At 40.7% G+C, this 13,069-nt stretch overlaps 1 protein-coding gene across 3 annotated transcripts in view; it reads right to left on the bottom strand.

Annotated features, from left to right (window-relative positions):
• Positions 1-13,069, bottom strand: part of PPP2R2B (protein phosphatase 2 regulatory subunit Bbeta) — a 685,183-nt gene that overhangs the window by 94,355 nt on the left and 577,759 nt on the right. For 2 of the 3 annotated variants that reach the window (XM_061189802.1, XM_061189801.1), the window contains 2 exons: positions 10,484-10,649; positions 4,341-4,453 (listed from right to left, as the gene is read on the bottom strand). In XM_061189802.1, coding sequence (XP_061045785.1) covers positions 4,341-4,453; positions 10,484-10,649 — 279 coding nt within the window. The remainder of the gene's footprint in view (positions 1-4,340; positions 4,454-10,483; positions 10,650-13,069) is intronic. The other variant, XM_061189800.1, reaches the window with a different exon arrangement.

The following is a 13,069-nucleotide window of genomic DNA, read 5'->3' on the forward strand; positions in this document are numbered from 1 at the left end:
GATGATCCAGAGAGGATAACAGAACCCGAGAGAGTTACTGTTAGGACAGAATGATATAAGGGTATACAATCCAGCACCTGGCATATAGTAAGCACTCAAAAAATGTGGCTATTATTATTATTAATATTAATATTCGCTGTAAGGAATATCCATTAGAAAACTTGAGTTCATTACATCCCCTTCATTTTGGGGAGTTATGGTGTCACAGGTTGGGAGCTCACACCTTCCAGACAGACTCTGTGTAACTCTTTTGTAACTGGTTCAAAAGCACATTTCCACCTGGCCTAGGTTCCCAGGGCACTGGGAGCCAATCTTAATGAGGGAAATAATAACTCCAGGCTCATTGTGCACAGATAAGTACGCTACGTATGATTTCTCACCACCCAGCTCCCCTCCCGGGCTGACTAAGTTACACGAACTATGAGTTTCCGTTGCCAAGAAAGGGCTCTGAGGTCTTCTTAGCTGTGGGTATTGGGAGGTTGGAAAGAAGGGTATGGAGAATCTTGCTAAGTGGAACTACATAAGACCTCAAGGTGAGGTCAGAGGTCAGAGGCATGGAAACTCCATGTGTGTGAATACGTGGGTGAGAGAGAAAGAGGGAGGGAGGGGGAGGGAGGGGGAGGGAGGGAGAGAGAGACACATGCATACATCCTGACCTAGAATAATAATGGCACTAATTATTAAGAAAAGCATTTAAAATGCCCAATGTATGTGTCCAAGTTGAAGAGTCATAGCTCTTGATTTTCAATCCCAGCTCTCGAACAACCAGTTGACAGACACTGGGCAAGTCATTTTCCCTCTCTGAGGCAGCATCAGGTTGAAGGGCTCAGGGTCCCATAGATCAAGGTTTGATGCTTAGCATGATCTTGGGCATCTCACTGGAACTCTGTGAAGCGCATCTGCTCCACGGGTATTTAACAGTGAACTGTACCTCATGAAGTAGCCAATGCAGATACAGTGTGCAGCATGGTGCATGGCATATAGTAAATGCACAGTAAATACTGGATCCCAGCATTTTCACCTGCCTTTCTACCTGGCTGGTCTGAGGATGAATCAGGGAATTAAGTAAGTAAACACTTTGTGATAAAAATGGTATTTTACAGCTTATAAGGTGTTATTATTAAACTATCATCATGATTATTGCTTTGAATGTTATAATATTTAGCAGGAGATGTAGTGTCCATAGAAGTGCTTCTCATAGTCTCTCTGGGTAATGAGTGATTGGATTTGAAAGGCTATCTTGCATGAAGAAAGGAAAAAAAAACAACCACATTCATACTTTGAAAAGCTGAACCTCCCAGCACTGAAACAGAACAGGTTCATTACTCAGTGAGGATTAATTAGCTGCTGGGTATTATTAAACATTCTCACTCTCAAGATCCACGTAGAACTGGAAACTATGAAAGTGAACGAGAGGTAATCATAGTACAGGGAAGGAAAAAAAAAGCCACAATTGCTGGCAATGCAAATGTCAAGAGCAGAGCATGTTAGTAAATTATGGTCTGATTAATATCACATCAACTCATTCTCTGTTTGGAGTCACTGTTCTGAAACTACGGTTTTCAGGGTTGCCTGGTTCTTCTTCTACCACTGGGATCAAAAAGAAAGCAGGCTGGCCTTTTCAGTGTTTGCACTGAAAGAACACTGGAGTGTGGATGTTTACACTGAAATGAGGAGACTTGAAAGCCTAGGAAGGTAGACGAGATGAAATCAGATACGAGTTTTACAATATGATAGCAAATGTGTCTCATGAGCTGGTACAATAACTTGAAATGACTGAAAAGTAACAGAGGCTCATAAAAACGAGAGCGTGGAGGAGCCTTAGAGAGGATAAGAGTCCAAGGATAACAGATCCCTTTGTCTCAACCACCAGGAGCTCATGATAAAAATGCAGATCCCTCTGGACCACCCAACGTGCTGAAGAGAATCACTGAGGCTGTGTCCTGGGAATCTGCATTTGTAACTGGCACCCATGGTTGCAGAACCACTGACTTTGTCCAGTCCTCTGCTCAGTTGCTTAGAAACTAAGCACGGAGAGAAGAAATGAGATTCATTGGCCCAGGGTCACAGATGGTTAATAAGGACGCAAGAACCAGAACTGGGGTTTTCTAAGTCCCAGCCACTCCTCAGGGCCTCCTTCCATGTTTGATATGTACAAGTCCACTTCATAACATCACTGTGTCACTTTGGGGACAATCTCTGTTCTAGTGGAACTTACATAGAGTCCTTCTCTCTTCTTCATCATGGGGATGGCATCCTCCCAGGGGCTAAACACAGGTATACAAAATCCCACTGGATGCATGGGCAACTGGAATTCACAGTGGAGACTACAGATGGCATCTGAGAAATTCCATCCACATAGCGAACAAGAGCAAGGTAACATCTGGGCAGAAGTTCACGTTATAAACTCCCCAGTGGTGCCTAATCCATCTGTTTTCTCCATACGATTGCAAAGTCCTGGGGGGTGAAAGATTATCTTGTTCCTTTTGTATCACCAGTACTGTGCTTGCCACTTGGTAGACACCAGTGAACAGCTTGAGGAGTGAATACAAGAGTATAAAAAGTGTATGAAGAGAAAAATGGGAATTTTCTCAAACACATAGGCCTACTATCACTAGGGGGTAATAACAGTCATGAAAATGATGATGATGAGAGTAAGACTAAAAACCATCCACAGGAACTAATATCACTGAGTGCTTTCTCTGAGTGAGACACTACACAGGCGAAGCTCTCTATCACATACAATATTGTACTGAATCGTCACAACAATCCCAGGAAGTAGCGACCATCCCTCATCCCTGTTGTGCAGAAGTGACATGGGAGGCACAAGGACTTTAAGTAATGCGTCCAAGGCCACCATCCAGAAAGGAATGGAGCCAGAATTCTAACCCAGGACAGAGTGACTCCATGTTCATACTCTTCACTGTTCCGCCCTCCAGTCTCAAAACCTCTGAGCATTTAGAGCATGGACCCAGTCTGATAAGGTAAACTTGTACGGCTGTTCTCCAGGTTGAAGGCACAGGCGGATGAGAGGAAACAGAGCAGCCAATGCTTGTTGGCCCGGAAGAAGCTCAGTAGAAGATCAGGTACCCATTACTACTGGGTACACACACGACAGCCCAGCATCATGGGCCGCAAAGAGTCTGTGATCAAAAAGCATCTGCCGAATGAACAGATGAACAAATGAATGAATGAATGAACACACCAACAAGCCAGCTAATCAGGCACATGATGATCATTCAATCCCCACACTTGCCTCTAAACGCAGGGCGACAACCTCTTTTTCCCCACAGGTATCGATACTTCTGTGTCTCTTCGCAGTTTTTGGTTTTCAGTAGAGCTGCTGGCATCTGAGAGCACATATTTTACCCAGTTCTGAAAGTGGCTAGGGGCCAGGGCGGGTCCCAACATGTGCCTGGCTTTACCGTTCACAGTGAACACTCCAAAACTAAACTCATCACCCAGTCCTAAATCATTGTAATCTCTATCTAGAGAGCCTTCCTTTAAAAGTCTGCTTTTAGAAATCCATTTCTAACACCATTTCCCTAACAGACATATTCCAATCTCCCAGAACCAAATATAATTTCTCCCTCCTTCGATCAAACTGCAACTCTCTGACTCTCATTGCATTTATCTTACTCTAGTTAGTGTCATAAACATTTGCATATTAGTCCTACCCATCCTCTTTCCTTACCAGACTGTGCTTTTCTGGACGGCAGGAAGGAAGCTACCAAGACTAATAGTGGAGATCATTTCTTGAGTACCAGCCACGGAATAAGGGTTTTCCATCCTCACTGCATTTTAGCCTCAGAAGCCCACACACAGTAAGGTACTAGACTCACTGTTTTGCAGATGGAGAAACTAAAAATAACTTGCACGACTGAAGTTCAAAAAGGAAGTGACTATGTGAGAGTCTGGTAAGTGGCAGAATTTGAACCCAGGCCTGTTTGATTCAGAAGTTCATGCTCCGAATCACAAGACTCCAACTTCCTATCTGGGTAGTTCCATGCCTGTACCTTGAAGGTGCTCAAGACATGTTAGATGATGCAAACAGACAGAGGCTAAGAACATAGTAATGTATGGCAGTGACCCTGCAGGCAAGTCCTCAGGCGCAAAAGGAAACGTGGATTTATAGTCATCAGAGCTTGGTGCCCCTCCTGCTCCTTCACCTACCACAAGAGACTCAGGTAGGCGGGGTCTCTGCTTGATCTCCCTCCCTCACACCTGAGAAGGGTAACCTATAGCAGCAGCCAGCAAGCAGCCAAACTTCCCCTCCCCTTCCCCTGACCCTGGTTGCCAAGGAAACTGAAAGACGGTGGAAAACCAGCTGTTGGGCTCACCCGCAAGGTTGTGATGGTGGCAGGATCCCGCAGCCGGCCCTCCTCATCTTTCAGATTGTAGCCTTCTGGCCTCTTATCACGCTCGCTGACTTTCCACAGCTTCACAGTTTTATCTGCAGAGGGCAACCAGAGGAAATCAAAATGACAGTGAGAGGAAGCTGATAAAGGAGTCTTTTTTTTTTTTTTTTGCGGGACCCAGTTGGGGGCGGTTGCAGGGAGAGGTGAAGGTCACGATGGAAGGGACTGCTAGGGAAACTGGCTCAGGTCAAGGGCTTCAGTGCATAAATCTCAAGGCCTCTGAAGGCAGAGCTCATGTTTCAAAACGAAAACATTTATTGTGCTGAGACAAACGGTTTCCCTGACAATGGGCTGTTAAATCTACAGCTTACATTTAAATTGGATCATTCAATAATAATATGTCCTGAACACTGAATAAGGGTAGTCACAACATATGTAGAATTAACGATGTAACCATGTTAGCGCTTTCCATGGAGAATTTACTTAATATTCACAATAACCCTGAGATGTAGGTCCAATTATTATCCTCATTTCAGCATCCCACCTCACTAAACACTGTCCCTAGCATGACCTGAAAGGCCCTCCGTGACCTGCACCCCTACGTCCTCACACTTTATGATCTCATTGTCTACCCCACTCCCTGCCACTTCCTGTGGTCCTGCCACCCGGTTTCCTTACAGCTCCTTGTATAGGTTAATCCCGCTCCAGCCTCAGGGCTTTTGCACTAGCTGCTCCTTCTGCCAGGAAAGCCCTTTACCCTCTTTTTCACAAGATTTGTTCCTTCACTTTGCTCTCCTCTGTTTATGTCCCAACCTCAGAGGGGGGTCTTTCCTAACCAACCTACAGAAAGATGTTTTCCTCACCATTCTGTATCCCCTCTTCCTGCTTTATTTTTCTTCAGAGTACGTTTCACTCTCTGGCAACTTAATTATCTCGTCTCCCTCACAGTAATTTAAATATCATTGGAGGCAGGGATTCGGTCTGTCTTGTTCCTCACTGTATCTCCAGCACCTACGACAGTGCCTGGGGCATAGTGGATGTTCAAGAAATAGGAGTTGGATGAATGAATGCATCTCATTTACACAGTGCATCTTGTTAGCGGTACTCAGGGAAGTAAAATGAGAAGGAGATTCATCCAAATGCTTTCCCCTTGCAGTCTCTTTTCTGAGTCCCCAGCTGGAAATGACCTTTCTCAGCTTTGTACTGTCCCAGGACTCTACACCATTTGGTGACCCCTGTCATTCTCTACAGCAATAAAACAGGGTTGAGAACTCCAATGCCTACAAGAGGTAGGCAGAGCCCGGGGAATGAGTGAAAGGGGGCGGGGCATCGGGGGAGCTGGAGATGGCATGCCCCACCTGCAGGCTTTTGATTCCATCTTTTAAAAATTGAAGTAGAGTTGATTTACAATGTTGTGTTAGTTTCAGGTGTACAGCACAGTGATTCAGATATATGTACATACATATATATATATACACACACACACATATATATATATACACACAGATATATATATCTATATATACTTTTTTCAGATTCTCTTCCCTTATAGATTATTACAAAATACTGAGTAGAGTTCCCTGTGCTATACAGTAGGTCCTTGTTGGTTATCTATTTTATATATAGTAGTGTGTATATGTTAATCCATTTTTTAAGGAAACATGTTTGGGCCAAACAGATCATGTCTGTGGTTGCATGCCTTTGGAGGCCTTTCTTATCAGATCCTGTGTTCATTATTTGTTCTAACTTCTCTTCTGGATGGCAGACACTCGGCTGCTCCTCTGTGTCTTGCTCTGTGCCTGCGCAGCGTGGCTTTGGAAGCAGACAACCTTGGGTCCCATTCCCACTCCAACTCCAGCCACCACGTGGCCAAGGGCTGGGATTCACATGCAATAGGCACCTAACTAGTCTTTGGGCGACAGACAAATGGGAGTAGCAGATAAAGCAGGAGAAAAGGTACAGAGTGGCCAATTAAGTTTGAATTTCAGAAACATGAGTAATTTTTTAGTATAAGTATGTCCTCAATACTCCAATCTTACAAATAGAGATAGTTAACTTCTCTACGCCCCAGTTTCTTTATATGTAAATTGGGGAAAACAGTGTCGTCCTTAAATGAAAGAATGCATGTAGAGTGTTTAGCCCAGTGTTGCACTTCTAATCATGGTTCACAAATAGCAGCTGTTGTTAGAATTAGCAAACTGGGCAACTGTTCTGCAATAATAAGATGTTGCTCTGACAGCGTGAGCTTCATCCCATGATGATGTCAGCACATCTTACTTCCTCTCTGTAAGGCTGTCAGGGGAGGAAAGCCGCCCCTGTATCCTGCCTGTATTAGGATTCCCTTGCTCCTTTGCCCCTCAACTCCCTCCTCCATCTCTCCTTGGCAAATGCCTTGTCCTCAGCGGTCTGAAATGCACATTATGAAGTGGGCTTCCTGCAACAATTTGGCTACTCTAACAGAGAAGGGCCCCTGTTTCCTAATATGTGGGCATCACTTGGGCTGGTCATGTCTGCTGGCACGCCTGTAAAGTCTACTAAGTGTAAGATTTGTGCATTCAGCTCGGCTTGTACTGGGACAGAAGGCGAAGAAGCCTTTCCCAGATGTTGGGTTGAATTTAGAATTTTCTATCTATACTCTTCTGGTCCTACCCTCTCTGAATATAGGCTGCATAATGACCTGCTTTTTAGGGTGAGAAGATGAAACATGGGCCATATTTATTCAGTCATTTGATTAGCTACTAATCAGAGATCAGAGTAGATTAGCTACTGTGGCTTAGAAGAACCCAAATCAGTGAATTTTAATACTGATTATTTTCTATTGCTGGGCTTTGGAATGTAGCCCATCCCAACTGCAAGGCAATTCTTCTCTTATATTTTTCTTATTAGGAATGATAAACTGCTATACAGAGAAGGAGAGAAATAGGAGGTAAAACATAAAGAATAAATATCCCTAAAATCCCTGCAGTCTGGGACAATCATTGTTAACATTTTACATAGTTCCTTGTAGTATTTTTTCTATGCATTTTTTTGAAGAGGGGTACAAACCTATAATAATATCTCATATATAGATTTTACATTTCTCATTTTATTTTCTTCTTTTTATTACACAACTGGTACATAAAATTGTAGAAAATGAAAATGAACATAAAAATAAAAAAATTAAAAACTCCTTCAATTCCAGTAGACAACTACTATGAAAAATTTATGTATATCCTTGTATTATATTTGTGTATGGAATTATATAACTTTTTAAATAGCTTTTAATAGATGTATCATGCTATACGTAGTTTATAATATGCTTTTTTCCTAACTATTTACCTATCTATACCAACATCTATTTCTACAAATACATAATGTATAATAGTGAGAATTAGTTAATAATTAAGGGTCTAGTAATGGGAGATTTATTAATAAACTATAGAAAAAACCATACAAGGGAATACCATGTAGTCATTGAAAATGTTATGGTATTTTAGGAGAAATATTTCACAATTAGGAAGATATTCCTGTTATTAAGTGTTATATTATTATATAAAAAAATCTGGTTGCAAAACAGTTATAGAATATGTCATATTTTTGTTAAGAAACAAACAGATTTATCCATGCCTCTTTGTTTTTCTCTTTAAAAGACATTAATAGTGGTTCTCTCTGGATAGGAACACTTTCCTTATCTTCATTTGCTTCTCTGCATTTTCTAAATTTTTTTTACAATGAACACTTATTACTTTCATAGCATGAAAAACAAATTAAGTATACCTTTTCCTCTCATAATAGGAATTAAGATAGAAGTAGACATTCTAGGTAAAGCAATGTGTCTTCATCTGGCAAATAATTTTAAGGTCTATCTTTACAACTGAAGGTTGGTTTTATTTTTCATTAAAATTTCTAAAGCTGGGAATGTATTCTAGGAGAAGATAAAAACTGTACCCAGCTATAATGAGATAAGCACAATTTTTAAAAAAAAGATAATTGATGGTGAATTCAATTCAATTCCCCATGGTTGGGATGCCTGGAGTTATTCTTGACTTTATTATCACACAATTTTTCTTGACTCAGTAGCTTGAAGCTTTCTGGATAAAAAAGTCTGAGGAACATGTGGCTGTTACTATGAGTAATGGCTTTTTCTTTCTTCTGGCTGGCTCTCTGAGTAGTTTATCATTACTTGCGGCAGCTTTTAAACACAATCTTATCATCTATCTTCATTTTCTCTTTTGTACAGTAATTCCAATTGTCTTCCATTAATTTTTGCATGTTAACCTATTTGGCTTAAGGGGGATTCTCAACCTCAATATTAGTATAAAAAAGAAAATCACATACGAGCATGGGAATTTTTCTTCTAAGAATCATTTTGAGATGCTGTTGGCATACGAAATAGCATCCCAAATGGGAAGATAATATCCTTGTTAATCAAAAAACTATTTAAAAACTCAATTAACAGAACATTATGCTATATAATTAATCTTCATTGCATTTCACTGATTTCTTTCCCATCCCCCCCACAAAGTAGTTAATATGTCTTTTATGTCTTTGAATTTTATTGTAATAATCAATAGGCTAAATTTCATAATATAAAGTAAGCTAGCTATAGAAGATAATCAGATGCTTTTTCTCTGCCTAAAGTAATTAAGTCAAAATCATCAGAAGTTTCTTCCATTCTAAGTTGTGTTGAATCTTTTGAGCCTTTGAGGGAAACTTAAACAAAACTAAAAGGGAAGAGATTGAAACAAATTCATGTGGCTTGACTTTTGGGAAATCAAGATCAAAAAAAAGTAAACAAAACAATAAATGAGAAAAAATTAAATTACTTGGAATCTGGAAAAACAGATGAGTGGAGATCTGGTCATGTTGAGATAAGCTATGCTTGAATAACCCTAAACTGGCTATTTCAGAACTGTTACTTTATAGATTTATACACTGGCTTTTTCATTTGAGGGATTTTTTTGGTTCATATGCATTAAAAACTTTCCCCCCCTTTTTTTCATAAGATTAAAATAAAACTCATTGTAAAAACTTAGAAAATAAAAACAATAAAAGGAATAAATTGACAAGTCACCCATAATGCACAGTCAAAATTAATCATGATAAACCTTTCAGTGTGTTTCCTTTCAGTCTTTAAAAATGTTAATATATGTTTGATCGTAGTATATACAGAGTCTGCATTTTTTTTAACTTGACATATGAGCATTACCCTTTCTTAATAAATGTTGGAGATAGGCAGAAAGCAAATCCGTTGTTTCTTGATTTATATTTAAATGTATACTCCTCAAAGACACACACACAGGATGATGAAATGAATCACTCTCCAGCTTATTTGCTTGGGAGATGGCGTTTAATTTGTATATACTAATCCTCTAATTGTTATGCTATTCAATTAGCACCCTTTCGTATATGATTTTATTCTGAATTGTTTTGAGTGTAGATGGCCTCTTTCACAGCAAGGGTATTAAGAACTTTTAGGGTTGGTAATTCCACTGTATAAAGGTTTACAGATTAATAGGGAATCGGCTTCTGTGTTCAACCCCTAACATTCTCTCTCTCTGACCTATTTATATCAACTCTCCCTAAACCAACAAATGACATAAGAAGAGTATGAAGGGAGAGGGAGAAAGAGAAGAAACCATTACTTGATCAGTTTTTTGATGGGGTCCCCTCTCTTCTTGACCTATGTTTCTACTAGAGAGCTTGATTGTGTCAGACAAGGACATCTGCTTTCCAAACCCCCAAATATATTCAGGGATTAATAACTTCTATTGAGTATGCCAAACACACAGGGACGGTATGTTTAGTTTCCTGAAATGTGTTCCCAGAATAACATTCAGTGAATCTTTAGACAGGAAGTCACATTCCAAAAACACCTGGAAATAATCTGCATTAGTCAAAAACTACAGATAACAAGTCTCACATAATTCGACCATAAATTTGTTATTTTTAAAAAAGAATAAGTACTATTTACTGAGGGCCTATTCTCTGCCAGGCATTCTGCTAGGCATCTTGCAAATACGGTTTCTAAGTTTTTCAACAGCCTGCAAGGTAAAAAGGAAAATGGAGGCTAAGAGAGATTGAAATATATGGTTTGCTGACTGTATCTCTGAAAATATCAAACAAGACAAGTCACCTCCACATACCATTAGTAGACAGAAGGAAGTAGGCTGCATTCTGCTGAGGGAGCCATCTTATTTTATTGATTTTTTCTTCTATTTCTAAACTCTTCAGGTAATCGAACTCGGGTTCATGGCTCTGGAATGTGCTGTAAACATTGTATTCACCCCTACGATGAACCTGATTTTTACTCTGCAGGAAGGGGAAAAAAAGTCACATGAAAGATTAAATCACATAAGCCAACTGCAAATTCACCAGTTCCTTCCTTTTTTTGAGTAGAGTCATGAGGGGTGAGACGGGCAGGCCGTGTCCAAGTGGGCTGAGGGCAGGACTACGACTGCCATGGGTTCCTCCTTAGCTCAGTGCCCTCAGGCTGTTGATCATGCACCCCTGGTGGTAAATACTGGCACCTTCAATATTTACAAATTTTTACTTATAAAGTATATACATAAACTGCTGCATGTCTTGGACACCCTTAGGAGTGAGTCATCCCATGCTGATGTCCATACAGACGTGTATCAATCCTTTAACAAGAACACAAAGCTATAGCATCTGCACCTTTCACTGGCCTTTTAAAATCTCATCATTTCTTCATAGAATCTCTGAGAGGTGCACAGAGCAGGGAAATGATCAAAAGAGGCTCACAGAAATTAAAATGACTTCTCAAAGGTCACCCAGCTTATAAGCAGTGGATCTCTCCCTCTCCTTTTTCCAACATGAATAACAAAACAGACATGAGTGCAGAGATGACATGTGAATCATTAGGAGAACCATGAGACTTTACACTGGCTTTCCCCCAGCGCTGATTATGCAAAGTGCACACAGCAGGAACTAAATAAACGGTGAGAGAATAAAACATAAAGGAAGGGGGTGCAGAAAGGGACCAGAGAAAGAAGAAAGGTGGGCAGGAGGAAAAGATGGTGTGAAAGAGAGAAAGGGAAGAAGGGAAAAGAAGGAGGAGAGGTTTGCATTTTAGGACCTAGTGACAAAGAGCCTCAAGATTCAGGCTTTGGAAAACTGTGTTCAAAAATTCAAATCCAGGTCTTGCTAGGCATTTGTCGTAAATGCTTGACTCTTAATAAAAGGCTCAATTAAAAAATTTTTATCTCTGGGTGGATACTGACCATTCAAACCCAAGTCTCAATTTACTGATGGGTGATGGTGCTGATACCCAGATGTTAAATGTGCTTGCGAGGGCACTGAGGTTCCTTGAACAAATTTTCCAGGACAGCACCTCTTGAGGATTCACGCACAGGAGCCACCCACAGGAATCGAAAGGAGGCCTGACCTAGATGTTGTCACATGGCTGTGTTTCTCAAGCTCAGTGTTCATTCAACCCCAAGTCCCACCGCAAAGCTCAACATTTAACTCCAGGTTATTATCCTCAACATTTATTCCTTATTGAACAAAACCACCCTCCTTTGGAAAATGTGTCCCCCTTCTTTCTACTAATGAATCAGGCTCCCCAAATATTTCAGTAAATTAAAATAGGTGAAACCTATAAATACCTAATGGGAAACATGGAGCGGAATATTACTGGCAACACCCTGCCTTGGGTAATTTATGCTAAACAACTCCTCTGGTTTCTCTTTATCATCGCTATGAACCTAATTGGATTTTTTAAAAAATTGAAGAAGAAGGTTTGAAAATCAATTTTAAAAGGACTTTAAAGGCTGACATACTCGCTCCTACCCTGTTTACTGCAGAGAGAGCTAGCCCACCTGAACAATACATTTTTACGAGTGTTGATTTGCTACCATCCAAATCAGACTGTCAAGTGTGTAGGATGTGCCAGACCAATTAGCACCAGGCAGCTCCGGAAAAGCAGGAAAAATTCCAGGTCACGAAGAGCTATTAGTTCCTACTTGCCAACAACATTTTCGTGTTTCCAGGGCCAATGGAATAGGCTGGGTGCCTGATTTAATGCCGAACACTTGAATTCATACAGAACCCCGAGGGATTACGATGCCCTTATAGAAATTAATTGCAAATAATGTGCAATTACCAAATATATCACCTCTAAATGAGGCTTTCCTTTTTTGAGGGGAGGTGGAACACAAATGACTTTGAGGCACAAAGCAGGCTTTAAATTGCTAGGGAAGTCTCTTGTGAAACCTCCCTCCTGCACTGGGCCCTCCTGCTACGCTGTGCCGGGTGAATCTCCGAGGCAGGCGGTAGCAGATGGGAGAGTTACTTGAACACAGACTGGCCTGCTGGAAGCTTCAGGACCACGCCGGTGGAGGCCAAGGAAATCAAATTGGGCCATAATTTCATTCTGACAGAACAGAAGCAAACACCAAAAAACTCAATTTATATGAAAAAGAGAAACAATTCCTAGTGGAACCCAAGTCTCAGGAAGAAATGGGCTTTTCGAGATTCACTGGGAGTTAGAACTCCTGCTCAGAATGCATAGAGCATTCAGCTGCAGGGAACTTCGTGTCACCTATAGTCAAGTGTGGGCTACATGCCTTGCTCAGATGTCATTTTCTGGGATTTCACTCCCTTTGGTAGGGGGAGCTACCATTTTCTTCTTTTTTTTTTATGGTTAGCAATAAAGTATTTTTAATGAAGGTATGTACCTTGTTTTTTTAGACATAATGCTACTGCGTACT

Source organism: Eubalaena glacialis, chromosome 4 (assembly GCF_028564815.1).
Source record: "Eubalaena glacialis isolate mEubGla1 chromosome 4, mEubGla1.1.hap2.+ XY, whole genome shotgun sequence".
Lineage (NCBI taxonomy): Eukaryota > Metazoa > Chordata > Mammalia > Artiodactyla > Balaenidae > Eubalaena > Eubalaena glacialis.